At 49.2% G+C, this 23287-nt stretch overlaps 5 protein-coding genes across 5 annotated transcripts; 3 read left to right on the forward strand and 2 right to left on the reverse strand.

The window, feature by feature from the left end:
* Positions 1–46: 46 nt before the first annotated feature.
* PFICI_14386 (uncharacterized protein) lies at positions 47–2022 on the reverse strand (the record flags this gene model as incomplete). Its single annotated transcript, XM_007842967.1, has 3 exons — positions 47–693; positions 776–1711; positions 1926–2022. The coding sequence occupies 3 exons, from the start codon at positions 2020–2022 to the stop codon at positions 47–49; spliced, it is 1680 nt and encodes a 559-aa protein (XP_007841158.1).
* A 4482-nt stretch (positions 2023–6504) lies between these two features.
* On the forward strand, positions 6505–8494 carry PFICI_14387 (uncharacterized protein; the record flags this gene model as incomplete). The annotated part of the gene is made up of 3 exons (XM_007842968.1): positions 6505–6583; positions 6716–8140; positions 8205–8494. 3 exons carry the CDS (start codon positions 6505–6507, stop codon positions 8492–8494), a joined length of 1794 nt encoding a protein of 597 aa, XP_007841159.1.
* Positions 8495–9620: 1126 nt separating this feature from the next.
* PFICI_14388 (uncharacterized protein) lies at positions 9621–10017 on the reverse strand (the record flags this gene model as incomplete). The annotated part of the gene is made up of 3 exons (XM_007842969.1): positions 9621–9737; positions 9796–9891; positions 9994–10017. The coding sequence occupies 3 exons, from the start codon at positions 10015–10017 to the stop codon at positions 9621–9623; spliced, it is 237 nt and encodes a 78-aa protein (XP_007841160.1).
* Positions 10018–12603: 2586 nt separating this feature from the next.
* Positions 12604–14817, forward strand: PFICI_14389 (uncharacterized protein; the record flags this gene model as incomplete). The annotated part of the gene is made up of 4 exons (XM_007842970.1): positions 12604–12822; positions 12897–13090; positions 13153–13315; positions 13378–14817. The coding sequence occupies 4 exons, from the start codon at positions 12604–12606 to the stop codon at positions 14815–14817; spliced, it is 2016 nt and encodes a 671-aa protein (XP_007841161.1).
* Positions 14818–16449: 1632 nt separating this feature from the next.
* PFICI_14390 (uncharacterized protein) lies at positions 16450–20827 on the forward strand (the record flags this gene model as incomplete). The annotated part of the gene is made up of 8 exons (XM_007842971.1): positions 16450–17388; positions 17521–18058; positions 18267–18467; positions 18573–18863; positions 19041–19426; positions 19492–19531; positions 19616–20658; positions 20714–20827. The coding sequence occupies 8 exons, from the start codon at positions 16450–16452 to the stop codon at positions 20825–20827; spliced, it is 3552 nt and encodes a 1183-aa protein (XP_007841162.1).
* Positions 20828–23287: the final 2460 nt, after the last annotated feature.

The raw sequence follows: 23287 nt of genomic DNA on the forward strand, positions 1-23287 counted from the left end.
AGAATTTTTGCTTTAGGGTCCCTGGTCAAGCTCCCTTCTTTCTGAGCTACAGCTCATCTCGTCCACGTGTTCCGGGCTCGACGGCCTCCTCACAAGCAGCAGGCGTACCCACCTCCATTTTGTAAACACACTTCTCTTGCTCAGATACCCTCCAGAGCTCCTCGGTTTCAGCACAGCCTAGCCAAACATCGGTGCGGCGATTCGGGCCATTCCAGCAGTGCTGACCGTTCTCATATCTCAAGACCACACGCTTGCCTCTACCCAGACCCTTTCCGTCGTGTCTTTCCTCCTCATCACTCTCCTCAAAGTCAATACGATCAAAGTTGCCCATATTGGTAGAGCCACCTCCCTTTTTGGACTTTTGCGAGGTCTTGCCCAGCCAGCAGAGTTCATACGTGTACTCTCCACTGTCAGTGCTAATGCACTTGTCTTTGAGGTATCGGAAGATGTCATCGCGACCGTAGTCCTTGTCCAGGTCCTTCTTCTTGTCATCGGCCTCACGCTGCTTTCCTTTAATGTCGGACTCGACGGATTGGTAAGCTTCGCGAGCAGCAGCAACTAAGCGCGATTCGCCCTTTCCTGCAGGACTATCGGCAAGCATTCCATTCTCAATGAGCCAGATACGCAAGGAGTTGATCTTGCCGTGGAGAAAGTCCCGGACAGGGTCAGGCAGATAGGCTTCTAGATTGTAGACTATCCCAAGGTCAGTATATGGTGCGTCCAGAATTGATATATAGGGATAGAGAGATCATGGTTTAGGGAAGAAGAGACTTACGAATGTCGGTATCTGTAACCTCGACATCGTCGTACTCGGCCCAGTTGATGCCATTGCTTTCGCTGTCCTCCTTTAGAGCCTCGGTGACGTCATCCTCGGTGGCATCGTCCGCCTTGTCAACCACCTTCGCAGCATAGTCCTCAAATGCTCTCACGGCCTTTTTGACACCCTCATCATTAAAATTTGGGTTGTACTCCTCCTTGAAGGCGGCGAGGATACCCTCCAGCTCGGCAACCTTGACCTTCAACTCGTCTCGTTGATTAATGACAAGGCCAAGAGCGTCGCGAAGCTCGTTAATTCTGCCCCTGGCCAGCACGACCAATTGGCCAAGCTTGCCTGTTCCAGCGTCCTTGACCACCTTGCCACGTTCACTGCGCTCAACCTCGTCGTACTTCTTCTTCAAATCGTCCCTCTTGTGCTCTAGCTCTTTGATCTCGGCGCTCAATTTCTCGATCTTAGCCTCGACCTGCCGTCTGAGCTCCTTGGACTCCTTGGCCATTGTGCGGCGCTTCTTATTGGCCTTTTCAAGATTGTCCTTACGCTCCTTGTCGACCCGGCGCCACTCCTTACCGATCTCTGCACACCGGTTCTGGCATTTGACGCCTCCCACGTTCGTGTACTCCTCGCTACCATCACAGCACAAATCGTAGTCGCAGACGCCATCGTTAACGTACATGAATGGTACGTAGGCACCAAAGTGACCCTCGTTGGCACACCAGAAGCCGGGTAGTGCATTGGTGGTGTTGGTGGAGCCTGAGAGGGAGGCAGGCAGCGGCTGAGAGGGCGAAAGGTGGTCGAGATAGGCGCAGGCGGCTGTGCCGGGCTCGTCTGAACCATCGGGGCAGTCGCAAGTATTATCATTGACACGAGATTTTGATATCGTTATCGAGGGGTGCCCAATGCAAGTGAACTTGTCCAGCTCGTAGAATCGAACAACTAAGTGGCCAAGTGGTTAGCGCGTGAGATTAGGTGAGTCTGCAAAACTGAGTGTTGGAGGGTCCAAAGTAGTGGCCTTTTAACTGAAACGGGCATTTGAGGGACGTCATCTCAAGTGAAGCTCTCGCCATCGAGCCAATGCCCAGTAGCTGGTCCATGGGCGGACGGGGAGAAGAATGGTGATGATAGCAGCGCCGAGGTAGGGGCCACTTACACTCGGGACCAACGCCCCTTGGGACTGAGCCAGCAGCCACGAGCCCGCTGTTTACAGCAGCGGTGCCCAGAAGCACCAAAGCCTGTGCTTGCTTCATTTCTATTGCCGTGTAGGTGCGACCTCAATCGTGGTCGACGATGGAGAGAGTTTTGTGGTGTAAAACCTCGAGTTGAGCAATGAGCTGGCAATTGAACACGAAACACACAAGCCCCCCAACGGCTAACTAACTACTAGGGAAGCTCCCCCAGACTCGGCGGGTCCAACCCCGAGCCAAGCAATCAAGCTCCAACACCCAGCCCTCGAAGGCCGACACCTCTGGGGAGTTTTTGGAAGCGTCAGCCCCAGCTTCGCTAGGGACCTGATTCGCTACATTGTGCACACATGATGTAGGTACCTAGGCACCCAGGCACACTGCCCGTAGCACGAGGTAATACCAACTTTGAAGGCTTAGGTACCTAACTTTCAACGCCCCTGCATTACCTTGGACCAACCTACAATTAAGCTGGATTAGTACCTATTTGATAGCTACCATTGAGCTAGGGGTTTCCGTTCTCGGCGCCACACTTGGGCAGTGGCGCACCTGTACGAGATAGACTTCTTGCAAATATATATGTAGTATATTCTGGCATATAGATATGACGTCGTCAAATTTTACACATGGACTTAGTTATTCAATCATTGTTTCATTCATACCTCCAGAGAGCTGCCTCTTTGTTGACTTAAATCCACGAGACCTGAGTATTCCATTACATCTGCTTTGGTCCTACGCCGGAAACAGTGATAGGGTGGAAGAGTCGTACTTCGATAGATGCCAAAAACAATGGATCTATCAAGAGCGGCAGCGAATAAGAGTGTATTCTCTTTCCATGTCCGTCTCATCCTCCTCTTTCATATATATATTGGGTGCTGTTTCGTGCTTTGGTCCTTGACCACCTAGTACCTTGGCACTGGAAGGCTTGTGCTATAAAGCACAATAAAGTGCATCGATACCTACGTAACGGCTCTGAGCGGCGGGAAATTATTGGTTCGAGCTGGTTCATGCATCAAGACCGCCTGACTATACCATTGAAAGGCTGTAGGGTCAAGATGCAGTATCTTAGGAAAGCCATATTGGAGGAGGGGGGCCTGTATACTACACGTATTCACATATACACAAGAGGAAAGGTGGGGGGGTGGTTCTGGTCACGCCAGGTGCTTGAGATGGACGCAGGAGACATATGAAGGATGATCGCTCAGGTTATTTCTGGTAGCTGAATCTGATTTGGGCAAGCGGCCAAATCGAGTAGCCAATCGTTATGCCCACCTCCTATACAATTTCTATAACGTTTCAACTTCAATTAAGATACTGCGGATAGATCAAAGTTCTATTGTATCCTTTCCGTGGGTTTATATGATCACCATTATAATAAGCGTATGAAGATCTAGCAGTGTAATGAGATATTTGAGACTAAATACTCGATTTAGCAAGAAGAGTCTCTAAAATTGTTGATGACGAGGCCGATATATACTACCTGGTAAATCATACCTGCAATAGAGCTCCAGCCTGTTTCTTTATTTTCTTCGAGGCAGTTCCCAAACTGCTAATAATAGATAAAGAGATATTCCTAAGGTTATAATACTTTCACAACAAATACATACATCCGGCTCAAAACGGATGCTCCAACATCCCATGTCGCATCACCCACAGTCTCGTCGCCCAACCCAGTGTGGGAATGGTTACCAACCGCTTTTGCAGCTTTATAACATTATTATAACAAATTCAAAGAGGAGACATCTCCGCTTCTAGCTGGAGACACGATTAGGGACTTTGAATATATTCTGATTAAATCACAAATTGGGCACCGACTTAGTGGTGTAGTGGTTATCACGCTTGTCTCACAATAGCTTCCCTGAAGTACACAAGAGGTCCCCAGTTCGAACCTGGGCTGAGTCATTTTTGCTTTAGGACTACATCTATATTATATGTACGTGTGGATGATATCTTTATTTTGCTCCGTTAAAAGTGAAGCTGCGATATTTGTATACCGTGTTACTTGAGTGTTTTTTTTTTGTTTTTCGTTTTTTTTGTATGCGTGTCGCTTTAGGCTATAAGTGACCTTGTAATGATAATTACGATTAATAGGTCCTCTTTTCAGTAAGATCTATTTGTGTGCAATCATTTACTTAACACACGCAGGAATTAAAGTGGTAGCAGCATCGACGATACTATTATCTTATATATTAGTAACTCCCATTGTAAGCAACCCTCGTCTTGGCAAACGGACTCTACTTCTAATAGGTATATATTAGAAGGTAAGTCGAGGATATCCATGCTGCACTTTTCCAAGAAATAGATGCTCGTTTCATAATACTTGCCAGCTCGATATATATTTCTGGCCATTTTATTACGTCGGGTTCGACAAGAAGCTTATTCTCCGGGACGAAAAATGGGGGAAATAAAGAGCTTCGTGTGCTTTACATTACGCAAGGTGGTAATTATATTGATACGATGCGGATTATCCCAAAATTGCCTCCCATTCCAAGCCCTGGTATGTGAATGCAGTTTGGGCTAGCTCCTGGCAATTGCCAGATACCAATCGATTCCATTCCATTTCAGCGGAAAAAAGAAAACCGCAGGAAATCGGCCAGCCCGAAGTTGTGGCTGTGATTCGGTGTCTTTCCACGGAAAGTAGCAGGAGGTAAGCATGTCCTGATTCGTTGATCAACGGGCCACCGGAACAAAAAATCATACTACTATGTACATATTATACCCAGACCCTTCGCAATACGCGTCTCGTGCCCATGCCCATTATCCACAAGGGGACCCTTGGACGGGGTCTCCGCTTTCCCTGCAATGGCACATGCTGCAGGTAGCGATGCAGAGCTGACGGAAACGTTGTTTAGAAAGTTTCTAGAAGCGCTGATCGTCCATAACATAAGACTTGATCGCGTGACTTGGCTCAGATCCTTCGAGCAAACGTGATTACTGTTGACATACGATCATCTAATATATTGAACGGGCATTTGAAGCCCTAGTATCATGAACAAGAGCATTGCATTTGACTTGAGGGTAAAGTGTATAACAAAACTTGTCACAAGTTCGGTGAAATTTTTTCTTCTCCACCAAAGGTGAATCCCTTGGCTTTCAGAAATGAGCAAGTGAGAGACGATCATCGGCTCTACAGTCGCATGAGACGGATCGAAGATGTCATATAATCAGCGAATATACGCCAAGGCCGTTGAAGAGCCGGGTGGGTAAGAGGCTTGGAGACAAGAGCTTGAAAACAAAACGTAAATTTGTCTTGGCAGACAAAACAAGACTTTTTGCCACGGCCGGCTGATGATTGTCCTGCTGGCTGGCTCCCTCCACTCCTTGATCAGACATCGACATATACCATTGAGCTCGATCACCGCAAGCTTTCGTGAACATTCAATAGCTGGAACCCTAAGCAGCAAATCAACACAAACAGCTAAGCTGAGGCATGAAGACAAAATCTGCTCGGAGCAAATGGGGTCCAGGCGACCGATGAGAACCGGCGGCGTCTTTGCCTAGACCCGATGGCTTGGGTCATGCCGTTGGATCTCCAGTGTTATTGAATATTGCATAGTAGTATCTGGTGGTCGAGCTCGACTGAGTTATGGCCAATAGAAAGACACGGCTTCGAGAACAGCCAAAACACGTGCGGCAATGGAGTCCTGTTATTGTGTGCCATTCTGCTGGGTGGGCGTCTTAATACAGTAGTAGTGTTTCTCCTAGTCATTCCGTCGTTCCATGCATGCGTACGAGAGAAGAAGAAGAAAGAGGAAAATTCGGTTGCACGGGCGTGAAGGCTGGGGTCGGCAGGTCCAATGAGGTTGGGTCTGACGGACGACTTACACAAACTCGTTGGGTCTTGGCGGGAGATCGACCATATAGACCATATAGACCACCCACGTGGGGAGTTGGCGCGCTCTCATTCGAGATTCCGGGGAAATCCTCAACCTGCAGCCAAGCCCCGCTAAGAGCCTCATCCGCGCCGCCATGGCTGGGTGCTGCTCCGGTCCGCACCCATCCCAAGCCATCCAAGCGGATATAAACACCCTTTCGAGACCTGCCAAGATTGATATCTCGGTAGCGGCTTCAGCTTTGCAACTTCTGGGAAGTTCGAGGCCACGCAGACGACGGTGCAAGAGGGCGTCGATTGCGCTGCCCGTTGCCATTTGATTCTTGGCGGCCCTGGCGAATCACGTATCGCAATGCCGCAACGCGCAGGCGGAGGATAGGGTGGCACAACCGTATTGCTGCTTGGGTTGGTCCATATCGTGGATCAATCTAGTCACTGTCTCCCACTTCTATACGCCATCCTCGGACGTCGGTGTCCCAAGCAGGTAAGTGTGGGATGTTGCAAAAAAGGCCAAGACTTCAAGAGACGGACAGCCAAGACACAATGGAGAGATTCCTTGCGTCGTACTGCAGCGCCGAGCCATATGAGAGAGTTCAGATAAAAGCTCTCGATCTCGCTCCTCTGCTCCGTCTACTGATGTCCCGGGCGTCAGCAATCCAAACCACCAAGACAACCACAGTACTGCCGATAGAACAGCTCGCCAGCGACTTTTCAAAATGGCGCTCGACCAGTACACTTATGTCTTTGTTATCGGCACGTTGTTTGCCATGCTTGATGCATACAACAACGGTGCAAGTAAGTAAATGGCATCTGCTTGTTTTTTGGTATCGCTTGGGCGTGGGGAAAGCCTCTAGCTGGAATCCATTCTTCGAGTGTTGCATGCACGCCGACCAAGACTTGATCAAAGAAACTAATAAGACTACGCAGACGATGTTGCCAACGCCTGGGCTACCAGTGTCTCATCGAGATCCATCTCGTATCGGCAGGCCATGGTCCTGGGCACCATATTCGAGCTCCTTGGTGCCATCCTAGTCGGTGCTCGTACCGCCGATACGATCAAGAACAACATCATCCCCAACACGGCCTTCCGCGGTGATGCCGGCGTCCAGATGCTTGCCTTCACCTGTGCCTTGGCTGCTGCTTCGACCTGGGTCATGTGGTGCACTCGCCACTCTGCTCACGTTTCTTCGACATATTCGCTGATCTCGGCCGTTGCTGGAGTCGGTGTTGCCACTGTCGGCGCCAGCCAGGTGCAGTGGGGATGGTACGATGGAAAGGGTCTCGGTGCCATCTTTGCAGGTCTCTTCATGGCCCCCGCCATCTCTGCTGGTTTTGCCGCCACCATTTTCATGCTCATCAAGGTTGTCGTGCACATGCGCAAGAACCCAGTGCCCTGGTCCGTGTGGGCATCGCCGTTCTTTTTCCTGATTGCCGGCACCATCTGCACCTTGTCCATTGTCTACAAGGGATCTCCAAACCTCGGCCTCAACAAGAAACCCTCCTGGTACATTGCTGCTGTCGTTGTCGGTGTCGGCGCCGGACTCTTTGTCCTCTCGGCCATTTTCTTCGTTCCCTACGTCTACGCAAAGGTGATCAACAAGGACCACAGCGTCAAGTGGTGGATGTTCATCTACGGCCCTGCTCTCTTCAAGCGCCCCATTGTTGAGGGCGCCGAGCAGGCCAAGGTTCCCAACTATGCCGTAGTTCAGGAAGATGAGGAGCACAGCTCTGCCCACTCTGCCAAGTCCAGTGCCGAATCGGCCGAGGGAGTCATGGTCAACGATGACAACGAGAAGAAGCTTGTCCAGAGCGAGGCGAAGCAGCTCACCTACAAGGAACTGGCTGAGGCTGGCGAGCGCAAGCACAAGGCCAAGCTCCTGAAGAAGCGCGGCCCAATGGGCTGGGCCATGCGCACTTTGCGTGACAACCCCATGGGCCCTGGTGAGATTTACGAGCTCCAGAACATCAAGATCCTCTTGAAGCGTATCCCTGCCATGATCACCTGTGGTGCTCTCTACGGTTTTCATTACGACATTCACGCTGCCCAGACAGGTGTTGAGGGAACTCCCGAGGGTGCTCGCATGCAGAGAGTCTACTCCTACGCCGAGAAGTACCCCAACGAGGTCGAGCACTCCTTCTCGTTCATCCAGGTCATCACGGCCTGCACGGCTTCGTTCGCTCACGGCGCCAACGATATTGGAAACTCGGTTGGCCCCTGGGCCGTTATCTACTCTGCCTGGTCCACCGGTAGCGCTGCTGCCTCCAAGGCATCCGTCCCTGTCTGGCAGCTGGCCGTTCTGGCCATCATGATCTCGTTGGGTTTGATCACTTACGGCTACAACATCATGAAGGGTAAGCCACCACCGTCTCGCCGCCTTGCGAAGAACTCCCCACCATTTACTGACCTGATTTCTAGTCATGGGCAACAAGCTCACTTATCACTCTCCATCGCGTGGCTCGTCTATGGAGATGGGCGCTGCCATCACAGTCTTGATCTTTTCTCAGTTCTCGCTCCCAGTGTCGACTTCCATGTGCATCACGGGAGCCACCGTCGGCGTCGGCCTGTGCAACGGCACATTCAAGGCCGTCAACTGGCAGCGTGTCGGTCTCTTGGTCCTGTCCTGGATCATGACCATCCCCATCGCCGGTACCCTTGGAGGTGTCCTGATGGGTCTCTTCCTCAACGCTCCTCACTTTTCCTCTTGAAAGAAAAATAAAATAACTAGTGTGGTTGAGGCCGCATTTCCTAATGAATGTACCGATACCCGAACGACATTTGATATGCCATAGATTATATACTCTGACAGTAACATTTCAAAAGCTTGTGCATTTTTTCTCTATTTCCATTTTATCTCACATCAAGTAGTCCCAAGTTATCTAAAGCCTCTGTGTTGAAGGCATTGAAATCGTCTTTTATTTTTCTCCCCATTCTTGATTCCTGAAAGGTCGTAGTTGTGAATCAGCCATCAATATGCCTTATGTCTCCTGATATCCTCGACTTGGTTGTTCTTCCCATCTATGAATCCTACATCTTTTCGTCCATGTTCTTCTCGCATTCCGTAGTAAATCGGGTTTCCTAGATGTGCTCTTTGGCATGTGAATCATGATTTTCGTAAGTTTCTCTTGTGCCGTGTCACTCTTGCCCGTACTTCCGCCCTTGGAAGCCGAGATATTCTGCGTAAAAGCCACAGCTCTGGAAAGTGCTGTTGAAGGTTGCAATACAGGCGCCTGCATCATGAAAGCCTTGCCATCATTAGCACTTCCAGAAGTGGCGTTTCGTGCCATGACCACTGAAGGAGCCGGGGGATTTGGAGTACTTGATGACCTGGAGCGTCGAATTTTTAGCGGTCAGCCTATGATGAATTCGGATTGTACCTACAGAGTATTTTGGAGTTGAACAAAGAAACCAATCATGGCGCAGAGAGGGCATTATGTACGATTGTCGTCTGTAGAAGTAAATTGAAAATGCTCAAGCCTTTGCATGATTCATTTGTATTCGCCGAGGTTACGATGCATGAAAGAAAGGGTGGGTGATCCCGAAACAATTTATTCTATGATTCACCAATGCCCGGTGCTTGGGTTGGATTCATCCATTTATAAAACACAATCATTAAAACTTCCTGACCTTGGTTGTCTCGGCTGAACTCCTGTCAACTCCAATGTTTCTTGATGCGCGTTGCGTGTGACCGCAAACAGTGTGCGTTATCGTCTTTCCGACTGGAAGCGAAGACCGTCTCTAATGAAGTCAAATTCCAGTAATCTCACCCCCGAAGGAATAGGGCAGGCATCCTTCACCACCACAGAGTGTACCCATAGGGCACCTCGTGACAGCCTAAAAGTCGTTGGGCCAGCACTTTTCCTTGGGCCACAGCTTAGGGTCGTGGGTGCCAGCGTGCACCTCCAACTGGATTTTGTTGGTGTTGACAATCTCCTTGCGACAGTTTTGGCACTGAATCAACAGGGTTAGTCATGTAGTAATCCATTGTGCATTTCTATCCAAGCCTTACGATGGATGTGGGCTTGGGAGCCTTGACCGGGAGACCATTGGCCTTGACGGCGGCGCGAGTACCGGCCTTATCACCAGCCTTCTGCTCACGAGCTCTCTAGTGGGGGGGGAGTTCAGTGTCAGTCAAATGATGTATGTGCGGGCGTTGTAAACAGGTCACAAATCCGTCGTGTCACAACTGGTGTGCTTCATCACCTACTCTGTCCTTCTTGCTGATGGGCATGATGATAATGATCTGTGGAGGGGACTTCTTGAAATCTTGCAATGTTGTAGAATCAAAGACGCGGTCAAGAGGAGAGAAAAAAAAAATTGGAAACAGAGAAAAGAGCAAGAGGGAAAAAAATCCATCGAAAGCTCTGGCGCTTAAAGCAGGGAAACTTCCTAATTCGGCTAGTTCAATATTTTCTAGAGGGAAGAAGAAAAAAACCACGAAAATACATATTGCTTAATGATTGCTGCATATAAACGTTCACACAAATTAGATGCTGATTTATATAATAACTAGTGTTTTGAAATCAAATTATCATGCTTAATTAATTACAATCAGGGTTTTTACAAAGAATAAATACAAAGGGGCTATTTGAGAAGACTTTTCCCCGGTATTTATTAGGTTTAAATCAAAGCATTTTCATTCCAACCTATGACATTCAAATAATAAGTAAATTCTATAATGTGTATAAAGGATTATTAGGTTACGTATAATAACGCAAGTCAGTTAAATCGTTGCAAAATCATTTACCTTATAAACTTGCAGTCCATTGGCTATCCCTTCTCTTATTATTTTGATTTCATATTTCTCTCTCTTCCCCGTAAATAGCTAGTTTAACCTGCAAGCTTGGAGGAAACCGATGCGGGGCAGGCAAGAGGAACCTCCGCTTCTCACCACTTTTGAATGAAATCGGAGTTTGCAAAGGACTTTGCATCTCAAGAAAAAAAAAAGGAGGAGTCATTCGAGGCAGGCAGCTTAATGATTCTTCTAATGTCATGGAATAACCGGTGACCACAAGAGGAATCCCAAGCAAGCACTCACTGACTGCACTGGCGCGACAAGAGAACGGGGGAAAGAAAACCTAGGTTAGCAAGACGAGGGAAGGAAAATCAGCAAAAAGGAATTGACACATTTGAAATGCTTGGCGTCACCCGGAATCGAACCGGGGTCTTCACGGTATTGCCCGTGGTCGCAGAATGATTCACTCCACAACGTGATGTACTGACCACTATACTATGACACCTCGGCTCTTGTCTGTTGGGGATGAGCGCTTTATTTAAAAATATGACACTAGTATTAGATCCCGCATTAAAAATTTTTCGATTTTGCACAAATGAGGGGCTTGCCGATTAGAATGACCTGGGAAAACACTAAACACGACCATGTTACAAGCATCGAAGTATGTTTTTCTCAAAGAAAACCTTGCAGCTGAGCACTACCAAACTCTTGAATTCAAGAGAATAATTACAGTATCAATATTCCATACACATCTACGAGAGCGAGATACTCTTGTCGACGCAAACGCTTGGAGTGGGTTAGAAAAGGGTAGTACAATATAGGTAGTCAGCAGCACGCCTAGGCGAGGCGCAGCTTCACTAAAATCCGCCCATCTGAAGCGGCTGTGCAGCTGAGTACTAGATGGAGATGCCAACTTTACTTACTGGGTAGGTAGGTAGGTAGGCATTTAATACACTTGATAAGCGGTTACATTAGTTTGGTGGGCTTTGTTACTGGTGTCCTTCTCCTTCTTCCTGTGTTCCAGCTATGATTCGTCTTTCAGGTGCTCGCTTCATCTTGATCATGTATCTCTGATGTTCGGTCCACATGGCGCTGGCGGCGGACTTCTCACTTCGTACCAGTGGCAGTGCCCATGGAGTATGGGCCCGGCTGATTGGTAGACTGCCTTGTCATCCTTCAATCACAGAATGCTAAACTGCATCTCCTAACAATCTGTCGTTTTGCTGCCTATCATTTGATGAATTGACCATTTCTGGAAATTGATGTGTAAACTTGAAGAAACAGCACCCGGAAAAACCCAATCCGTACGCTCATGCTATACCTCTCTCTTAGGGGGTCCCATTGACACATGATTGGTCTTAGACACGAGCAAAAATCGCAGGGCATTGCCTGGCTTACAAGGGCCTTTCAGCATTCCTAAGACACATTTCTAGTCATCCTGTGCCCAACGTGCAACGTGCTTATGCCCCGCTACCTGAGGTATCCAGTGGATGTCGCAAGCCAGTTTATATCCCTATTTACTAGCGTTCCAGACGAAGACACACGCTTGGTATTAAATTTTGAATCCGGTCAAATCACTGCCCGGATCCATGATATCGAGACTTGTAGCTGAAGTACATGGGAGAGGCGATGCTCGTGTTCCTATGCTCTACAAAAACCAGCCTGTGTAGCTACGTCCATTTCTTTGTCTGTCACTTCAAGCCATATATTTGATACATACTCCCAAGCCTTTGTCTGTAGTCTGGGAACAAAGATCAGCGCGCCTTTTATACCTCCGGAGATCTTGCAAGAAATCACACAGCATCCTCTCATCTTCGGGACATCTAACACAACATTAAGCACTATGGTAGAACCCCTCTCCCTTTTTTCAAAATTCTCCCTAATAACAATATTTAGGTTTTGCGAACAATTAAAGTGCCCAACGGTGGCCAGGAGGCTACTGGGGGTCTTATATCAACATCACCGAGCAACAAATCTACCTTTGTTTTAGCAGAGGATGTCCAGTTATCAATACATCCCTTGGCCTCCCATGGAGGTCTCATGGTCGGGGTGAAGCCTCCAAGACACCCAAAGGACGGAAGCATGAAGCACGTACCCTGCGATATTATCTTGGTCATCGACGTGAGCTATAGCATGTCCGGAGCAGCCCCTGTTGTTGGCTTCGACGAACAAGGGAAAGTCACCCGAGAGCATCCGGGATTGTCGGTTTTGGACATAGCAAAACACGCTGCCCTGACGGTACTAGAAACTCTGGACGACAGTGATCGCCTAGGAATAGTAAAGTTCAGTGATACAGCTGAGGTGAGTGTTGGTGTTGCCTTCGTGGTTTTTGGGAAAGATCTCGATTCCGGAAAACCAAGCTAAACTCATGATAGATCGTCCAAGACCTTCAAGTCATGAACCCAGATAACAAGACAGCTGCAGATGGTTGTATCAGAGCACTGCAGGTAGAAAATTCGACAAATCTCTGGCAGGGCATCGTGGAAGGCATCAAATTACTCAAAGGTCAAGAGGATTCGGGCCGCAATCCAGCAATATTACTTCTTACAGATGGACAGCCGAATGGCCAGTGAGCATATATACTACAGGCTTTATTATACTTAAGGGATATTAAAGTTAACCATACCCTAGTGTTCCTCTCCAAGGCTATATTGGGGGCATTCAAAGCCTGCTGCCGCTCCCAGCAGCCATTCATACCTTTGGGTTCGGCAACGACATCAAGTCGGATCTTTTGAAATCTATAGCCGAGATTGGAGGCGGTAATTATTCATTCATCCCCGACGCCGGGATGGTGGTAAGTTATTCGTGAAGATATATCGGTTTCAGAACTCACTTTCGAGATTGACCAAATTTCAGGGCACCGTTTTTGTCAATGCCGTGGCGTATCTGCAGTCAACATTCGCCAACCGCTGCGAACTGAGCCTGACATATGGCGAGAATCTGTGCTTCCAACACGGTCTCATGGAAGAGACCACTGGGAGTAAGGAAGTGGATAATCTCACCACTTTGACTTCTAGACTGACACTCGGCTCCGACAAACTCAAGAAGAAGAGACTCACAATTCCACTTGGTAATATACATTACGGCCAATCCCGAATGGTCTATTTCAACAGCGATGCACTAGACTGGTCCAAGATGTCTCCCGAGGAGTTGGAAATGACTGTCGAGCTGCGATACTCACGCATGAGCAGTACACAATTTGTGGTAGCGGCCCAATGCAACGGACTAGAAACAATCTTGCTGCCTGACTGGGAAGTATCCTACCATCAAAGCCGCGCGATGAGCTGCAAGTATCTGTCCTCATTCTTCCCTTTTGAGGGAAACGGTGAACGCAAAGCGATCGATCTACTAGCGAGACACATAGTATCGTCCCGGGAGAGATTCAGTGCCCTGAGCAAGATAATCCCGGCCAAGGATTTTGACGATGCCTACAACAAGTCATTGATACAAGACTTGGAGGGGCAGATCAAACTGGCAGTTTTCAACGACAAATACCTTGGCACATGGGGATTACATTTCTTCCTCAGTCTGTGGGACGCGCATGCCAAGCAGATGCGCAATACCTTCAAAGACCCTGGCGTTCAACTATATGGTGTCGACAGCCCACTCTTTCTGGAATGCCAAAAGAGGTTGGCATTTGCATTTGACACGTCTGTGCGGCCCCCAGAGCCGAGTCTGAAGCTCGAAGCCGATGGAAAGTATAGTGACGGCAGGGTGACGGTGTCCATGTCATGGTACAATAGGAGCGACAACCCATGCTTCTCAGCCTCGAGTATGCTCACGTTGGCCAATGGCCAGGACATTCCCGTCAGCATTCTGCGAAAAGGCTTCGTGCTTCAAACAGCAGCAGGAAGTCGCAAGGTGGCGGTGGTCTTGGAAACCAGGGTGCGCGAAGTCATCATGTGTAGGGTCAACAAAACCCTCCTGATCACCCCGTGGCATCCCATTATCCATAAAGGCTCGTGGACTTTTCCGGCCACGGTTGCGACTGGAGCCGTCGTCTACTCGGGCTCGGTCTACTCGATTCTGTTAGAACCTGACACGGATGCACAGGCGCACACTCTCCGAATTGGCGGGGTCTGGGCTACGACATTGGGCCACGGCGTTACCAGTGGGAGGGATGCCAGAGCGCATCGCTTCCTAGGAAACTATGCCCGAGTCTCGAAAGCATTGGCGATACTAGGAATCAGCCCAGACGGCGTTGCCGTCAGTTCTGGAGTCATCCGCGACAAGCGCAGCAAGAGATTGACGGGGTTCAAGAACATCTGCCCCAGCTCAGCGCAGCTGGAGGCGTGACGGATGGATACCTAGTGCCATAGTGTGTGCAGTTAATTGTACGTAAATACCCACTAGGTAGGTAATTGCCACATCACGGTATTTCTCTGTTGTGGCAGGAACAAGATAAAAATTGCCTGGAAGAATAGCATCCGATCAAAACAGCGGTCGAAATGTGCATGTATATTCTATATTCAAATCAAAATCTTGAAGAAAAGGTATTACGCAGTGTATTCTGGCTATATACACCATGGCAAATCGAGTCGTCGACGTGCAGATCAGTCTTGGTCTTGGCATGAAGAGCTTGCCCCCTGGGGCTGAGGCCCTGGGGCCTGGCCTGGTGTCCGATCCCTGCTCGAGCAGGTATAGGCGAGCTGCGGGAGATCGACAGTCATGTTGGACTGCACATGGCCATCACAAGGTTGGGTACCTGGGTTAGCGGGTCACTGAAAGTTGTTTACTTGGCTGTATGTAGGTACTGAATAGGTAGGTAGAAGTGTGCCGGAGGGCGTCTCATTCAAATTGTCAAGAATCCAGATCAAACCGAGGCGGCGAGGCACGTTGCAGCGCATTACGAGAACAAATTATAACGTCCCCTACTGAAACAATGGCTATTGACAGTTCCTGTAGCCTCCTTATGACGTATACTACATGTAACCTAAACCACCTCCATTATGGGAGGGCCGCGAGGAAATGACTCGCAAAGCCACGGGTCGAGTGAGAAAACGCGCTCCATCTACCTAGGTCTCCCTCTTCCTCCTCAACTGAGCTGGACGCATCTGGATTCTAGTTTTTCTCACCCGGGCGCTTGCGACCGAACGTCCAGTTCGTTCAAGGTGGTTAGTAGGTACCTACCTAGGTAATCTTGTGTGTGTATCTCGGAAGGTAGCTTGGTGGATACATACCTAGGTAGGTCATTACTAGGTAGGTAAATATTGACCTCCGGAGGGAAATAACCGGATTGCTGCAATCTGGGGGGCACGGGTTCAGATAAGGTGCTGCAATCCTGTGTACATACATCCTGTATTGGGGCACTCGCCACGTGTCCAGAAATTTGCTGGTAACGTCTTGCTGCATTCTGAGTGAAGAGATACTTCCCCACGCACGGAACAGGCAGCTTCTTGTTTCATGGCTGGATGTCCTCCCCCACGGGATAGAGGCTGGACGGACTGCTTGCAGTACATGCATCCATTCGATGCCTCTAATCGATGCCGCAAGCTTAGGCGAGATCTAGAATGTAGTAGGTAGGTCTAGGCCCCCTCAGCCCTAGCGCTGCTGGTATGAGTGGCGGCATGTTAGGCAAGTCGGCATCCCGGATGGATACTGGCAATTTTCAACCCTCTGACCATTCTAGTACCTACGATAGGTATTTCATTGATAGGAGACGGCGACCACCATCCATGGCCGTCATTTATCACGAGCTTTAGATAGTAATGCCGCCAACACTTGCAATTGTTCGCGGTATTCTCTAGAAGCTGCGTCATTTGGTCGTTTCTTGATCACCGACCAGCGCAGGAATGAGGCGGGATCCTCTGAGGCGCTTCCGTTATACCCACTACCCAGGCATCGACAACATTACCAGAGGGTCAAGTTTGTCTTGCATGGCGATGCAGCAATAGTCTCTCTCCCATCTAGACGCATCTGTATCCGCTCATGTCTGAGCATGCCAATATTGCAGCCAGTGTGGACGACGACGACGAATGCCGTGATGCCACCATCATGACAACGGCCGGACCCGCCATGAACTTCGACTGGACTCGCGATCCACCCCCAGCCAATCTCACGCCTTTTCAGGAGTTCGTCCGGCATGTCGATTGGGAAGCTTCCTCCATTGGCCCAATGGCCACATGGCCCTCGGAGCTCAAGCAGGTCCTTCGCCTAATGATGGCTGACACGGAACCGCATATATTGTACTGGGGCCCAAAGTTCACCATTATCTACAATGAGGCATATATACCTCTAGTTGGTGCTAAGCATCCAGCAATGCAGGGGAAAGATGCAGCTGATGTCTTTCCCGAGTTCTGGCCCTACTTTGACAAGCTCCTCACTCGCCAACGGCTGACTGCAGAAACCTTGAGCGGCGAGGCCGACATGTTCCTCATGGAGCGGCATGGATTTCTCGAAGAGACTTACTTTGATTGGAAACTGGTTCCCGTTATTTGTGACGATGGCCAGGTAAAAGGCGCATATGGATGTCCTTCTGACCTGACCCTCGACATCATCACAGCACGCCGGGTGGACTGCAGAAAACAGATCGCCAAGCAGATCACAAAGACCAAGAGTTTGAAGGAACTCTGGGATGTGACCTTGTCCGGCTTGCGCATAGACGAGAAGGACACTCCCTTTGTCTTGTTGTACTCTGTCAAGGAGCAGACAGGTCTGGCGGCGCCTCCGTCGCGTCCGCATTACACTTGCCGTCTTGAGGGTTCCATTGGTGTTGACTCTGACCACGTTGCTGCCAAACAATACATTGATGCCCAGTATGATATCGATGGCTTTGCACCACAGATCCTAAGTGCCTTCAAGGCCGAAGAGACACTTGTCTTGAAGACGACCGATTCTAGCCTCGAGCCGCTGCTAAGTGGAATTAGAGTAAGCGATCCCCGTTGCTTTCATTCATTTTTTTTTTCTTTTGCTTTGTTGATTTCCCTCATCTTTACTGCACCAAAAGGGGTGCGAAGAGATAACAAGGAGAAAGGCAGCTGCTGATTCTGTAAGCTGTAGTGGAAAGGCTATGGTTCGCCAAGCCACGAACTCGTCATTCTGCCGCTCAAGTCGGATGACGAGATTGTCGCCTTTTTCATCTTTGGACTGAACCCTTACCGGAGATATAACCAACTATACGAAGACTTCCTGCGGTCCATCACCGAGGTAATGAGACCGCATATTGCCAGAATCAAGTTGTCCGAGGAAGTTCAACGCCGTGCGGAAATTGCTCGAAAGGCTACTTCAGACTTTCAGAAGAGCGAGCAAAGATTTGAAAACTTTGCGGCACGCTCTACAATTGGCCTTGCGGTTGCTGGCCTTGATCGCAACATCATGTATGCCAATGACGCTTGGTACAAGTTTGCCGGACTAGACCCGACCAGAAATGATTATGACGACTGGCTGGCGACTATAGTCGAGGAAGACTTGCCCTTGGTTAAGGAGTGGTGGAATAAGGTCCTCGTTGAGAAGAAAGCTGGCCAATTTCAGTATCGGTGCAAAATTCCATTTCGTCAGGGTCACATGTACTCGGACTATAAAACAGCCATCTGCGCTGGTAAGTGCTTATGATGTTATTACACGCCCTCACCATCAATATTCCCTATTCAACATGACCGTCCATGTTTCATCTCTTCTTTCTTTCACCCCTCGAGAAGAAAGGCAAGAAGGAGGTAGACGAACTACATATAGAGAAACCTGCAGCTAGCATGCATCTATCGACAATAACAATAATGTGTATGAGAAGCACTGACAATATAATGTAGTATATCCGGATCTTAACGAAAGCCAGGAGATCGAAAGTGTTATGGGCCTCGTAGTCGACATCTCTGAGTTGAAATGGAATGAAGAACAACTCAGTGATCGGTCCAAGGCTTTTGAGGCATCGGAGAGCAAGTGGAGAAATTATGCAGAGAATTGCCCCCTTGGAATCGTGCGAACAGACGGAGAAGGTCACGTCCAATACGGTTAGTCATTGATAATGCCCAACGAAATGTAGCTCGAGTGCTATATGAGTTTTGGATCAGAGGCCACACCTCTCCCGGCCGCCAGATGCTAAATTATTCGAATAGGTAACGATGCCTGGCACGCTTACTACGGCTTTACTCGGGGCCAAGTCACTGGCGCACAGCCTTGGCTGCCGTTCATTGCCGACAACTGCCTCAAACGATGGGATGAGTGCTTTCGAAGCTTCAGCAAAAAGCCTGGACCAAGGACTATGGAGCTCAAACTGAAGAACAGAGTTTACTCGGTCCAAGAAGGAGACCATTCCATCGAGAATGGTGTGTATATACTAATCACGGGCTTCTCCGAGTTCAAGAACGATGGCACAGTCGATCACATCGATTTCTGGGTCACTGGTGGTCAGTATAAATACCCTATGCCAGCCTAAACCAAGTATCGATTGGAAGGAAGCTAACAAAGTCGTCGTAGCGTATATGTTTATTTCCCATTCTACTCATCGGACGCGGTTTCCAAGTAGCCCATCTTGTTGTGTCTGTGAGCCGACTCGACTGAGCAACGAAACTAAATTTTCACAGATATCAGCGCCCAAAAGATGGCAGCAAAGATCTTGACGGACAAAATGGACGAGGCCATTCGCTTGAAGACGCACCAAGAACGATTCATCGACATGATCAGTCACGAAATTCGCAATCCTCTTTCGGCTGTCCTGCACTGCGGAGAGGAAGTGGTGGGTGCTATGAAGGCAAGCTCAAAGGTATTGAAGGCGGCGCTCGCCGACGCATCCGGGCCACCACAGAACGAACACACTGTCATAAGTCAGCATATTGAGAATGCACTAGATGCAGCAAACACAATCATGTATTGTGTGCAGCATCAGAAGCAAATCGTCGACGATGTCCTCACGCTCTCGAAACTTGATGCAGATCTTCTAGTAGTGTCTCCGGTTCCCGTCCAACCAATGGTAGGGTCTAGCTCCTCTTGATCCCTCTGCTGAGGTGACGGACAGTCTTTGCTGATTTCGCTCAGGATCTTGTGCGAACTGCACTCAAGGTTTTCCAGCCTGAATGTAAAACTATCCCTAGTCCACGCAATTTTATCAATGCTGGCGAGCAATAAAAAAAAAGTCAATGGCTAACGTGGAAATCTGCAGTGAAGATGACGGGCATTACGCTTTCCGTGATTGAGGATCGATCCCTGAGGGAACTGCAAGTGAATTGGGTCCTCCTCGACCCAAATCGTTTCCTACAGATCGTAATTAATCTCGTCACAAACGCGATAAAATTTACCCGCACGTCGACGGCCAAGGAGATAGTCATCACGGTAGGCGCATCGCCCAGTCAATTGAGCAGTGATAGCCTCGGGGTCAATTATGTGCCTCAGCGATACGAACCAGCCAAAGCCGCCAGTCCCACGGATGATGTCTGTCGTGACACGGTATCCCGAGGAGAAATGTACCTGTACTTCAAGGTCAGTGATACGGGGAAGGGGCTTACCGCCGATGAAATGGCCCTCCTTTTCAACCGTTTCGCACAAGCTTCTCCGAGGACTCACATCGAGTACGGCGGTTCCGGTCTCGGCCTGTTCATCTCTCGCCAGATTACGGAAATGCTTGGCGGTAAAATCGGCATGAGCAGTTCTGGCAGAACTGGGAGCACTTTTGCCTTTTACGTCAAGACGCCCAGGACAGGACCGCCACGTCGTCCCTCGATTAGTAACGAGCCCATCATAGAGCTTACTAGGACGTTGAGCTTGACGAGCATGACCTCGCCGCTTGTCGTCCCCCCACCGTCACGCCAGGAGAAGGGTGCCGCAGCTATAGACGTTGCACTTGTGGCACCGGCAGCCAAAATTGAGGCTCCAGCTACCTGCCGATATGTTCTTGTTGTGGAGGACAATCTTGTCAATCAAAAGGTCCTCTGCAAGTTGCTGCGCACCAGGGGTTTCGTAGTCCAAGCTGCGAACCATGGTCAGGAGGCATTGGCGGCAATCCGTATGCTTCCGGCCAAAGAAAAGAAAGACAGCTTTGATGTGATTCTCTGCGATATAGAGATGCCCATCATGGGGGGTATCGAATTCGCCGAGGAGGTCCGATCACAGGAAGTGTCGGGTAAAATGCTAGGCCACGTGCCTATCATCGGCGTTACGGCCAACGTGCGCAACGAGCAGGTCAGCGCAGCTATCGAAGCTGGAATGGTATGTGTCCCCTGAGAACAACATGTAGTAGGCCAATTTCACTCATTCGACACAGGACGGCGTTACCACGAAGCCCTACCGTATCGATGATTTGATAGCACATATCAATCGTGTCTGCAATGCTGGCGCCTGCGCACCGGTTCAGTCTGCGGTTAACGTGCGGTTATGAGGGGCTTTCTATGACTAGATAATAACGTAGAGAACATGGAAGATGCGACGGTTGGAAGGTGCTTTACCAACCTGCACCAAACACCAGCACCGATACTTGAGAGCCTAGGATATTTGTAGACATCCAATAATCGATCAACGGCCACTGGCTACACGAATTAAAGTACATTATTCTATGTTTCTATAGCGCTGGGAATGTTTCGTCGTTGCTGCAACCATCATTGAGCACAAACGACATATAACAATCACATCATCATCGTCTTGCTTTCCAACACAACTGCGGGAGATTCTTCAACGATGAATCATGTCTATCGGGCTTCCCTGCGTGAGTACATAGTCAGACCAGGCGAGAATGAAATCGGTTGTTCCTAGACTCGAGCGTATCGTGACTCATGACATGGAAGCTACCCCTCGTTGCAGCCTCAACCTTTCCGTTTTTTCTCCTTCTCTCCCCTTTTATCCTGGTAATGTTAAATGATATCCTCGAGTGGCAGGGTCGTAAAATGAAGACCAAAAAGTAGAAAATTTGTATGTAATTTTTATGGATATCAATATGCATCTGATCAGAGTTAAAGCCAAGGACTATGTCAGCCTTAGAATGTATAGCAGCCTTCATGGTAGATTGAGACCCCGGACAACCCGCTCTTCTCACCAGTAGGTGCTATGTGAGCAGCCATCTGTCAAGTTACCTCTGTGAGCTAGCGCTTGTGAACTGGATTAACCTTGATCAGGCCTCACAAAGGCCTAACGAGGCCTTAGGCAGGTTCCGGGGTCGTTGATGCTGCATCTAGGTCGCCACTGCTCGGTTGTCTGCTCGCGCCGTCTCCTGTCAAATAGAGGACAACACAAGGCATTCTCTCAGTGTACCTTTGCATCCCAGAAAAGGGGGGAACAGAAGGAATAGGCGGAAGTGGTCGCTTTCGGTGCTAGGTTCGGCATTCTCGGGCGAGGCCGTCATGAGCCGGGCGCAGACTTTCTCAACATGACGGGTGCGTCACCGAACCGTCATATAGAACATAGGCAGTGTCTCGGCCCGCAGTTTTTGAAGAATCCTTGCCGTCCCGTGTCCTGATAGACCGACACACCTACCGAGCCTACTTGCCTGCCTCGTTCACCTCATGCCTCGCTCTCATGTCTCGCTCTCTTACGCACGCACGCGCACAGAGAATCGCAGAAGGAAACATCTCCACGAAAGGAACAAGGAGTGAAAGCGAGTAAAGGTTCGGAGGTATTGTGATCCCGTGTCGTTGAAACCGGAACATGGTAAAACGCCGTCTCATAAAACATAGGATACCCCCATTTTCAAAGGAGCCGAAGACCTCTGCTTTAAAGCAATACTAGCCATAGGGAAAACGTTACGATGGCATATTCAACCGAAGAGTCCTTACTGTTGGTAATAGGTAGAGCCTCAACCAACCACAATACAGCACAGGCCTTTGACCGTGTTTTCGCGACGTTCCCAGCAAACGGGAACGACAGTGTCCAAAAGCAGCAACTTGGCCGATGCAGTGGCAGTTTGCAGGATCCGTTCTGATTGCATGAACTGTGGCGTCGGGCACCTGCTTTGGTCCCAGTTCAACTACAGGAATATATATATGTGCAGCGCCGGAAGAGAGGGGGGCACCAAGCACGGGCGCGACCAATTTCCCTATTCCCGCGCCGTGCTGGAGTAGTGTAGCGCCGAAAAGCCCCCCCAGGGGACGCGACCGACTTGACGCGATACTGTCCTTCCTGATACACAGTAGGGAATCCAGCCTGTACAGAGTACCTTTACCTCTTACTGTACGTCCCTGACTCCAGCCACAATAAATCCAGCGTCCATGGGTTCTTGCTCAACCCAGTGGGGCTAGAAATGGTTCAAGATCCGGTGACCAGGTATCTATGTACCTGGTAGTATAGCCAGACATTTACGGCAGTGTTTTGTTGATTTCCGCCCGAAGTTGGTTCGAGATTAGCGATAGGCGGAGTCTCACGCATTTGTTCCGTCGGTACTCAAAAGTCATTAATGCTTGCCGGCATTTCAATCAGCGTATATAGTGCTCTAGCCTCTGTCCACCTGATCAACCTACAAAGTCATGGACATGCTTGGAACTTGGGGATGAAGGAAAATTTTAAAACCAATGGGGACACCGTTGACCGATCAGTACTTCCCAGACGCCAGGACCGGGTAGCGATCGACGGGCCATCTTTGATGGATGGAGCCAATTGAAGTGAAACGAACCGAACGAATAATCGATAGATCACCCGGGGTCAAGGTTTTTTTTTTTTAATTTTTTTTTTTTCTTTGGGAAGCCTGGACAAAAGAAACCGGTGCACAGGCAGTTTAATGGTCATGGTTGGCATGTCACGGTAGGTAGGTAGGCAATAAATATCTGTGCTCTTTTGAGCAAATCCACACGAGAGCTGTTATGCAAAGGATCGAAACCAAGAAATGGGCAGTTCATGCCACGCGTTCCCAATA

The sequence above is a fragment of the Pestalotiopsis fici genome, assembly GCF_000516985.1.
Source record: "Pestalotiopsis fici W106-1 unplaced genomic scaffold PFICI_Scf_12, whole genome shotgun sequence".
Lineage (NCBI taxonomy): Eukaryota > Fungi > Ascomycota > Sordariomycetes > Amphisphaeriales > Sporocadaceae > Pestalotiopsis > Pestalotiopsis fici.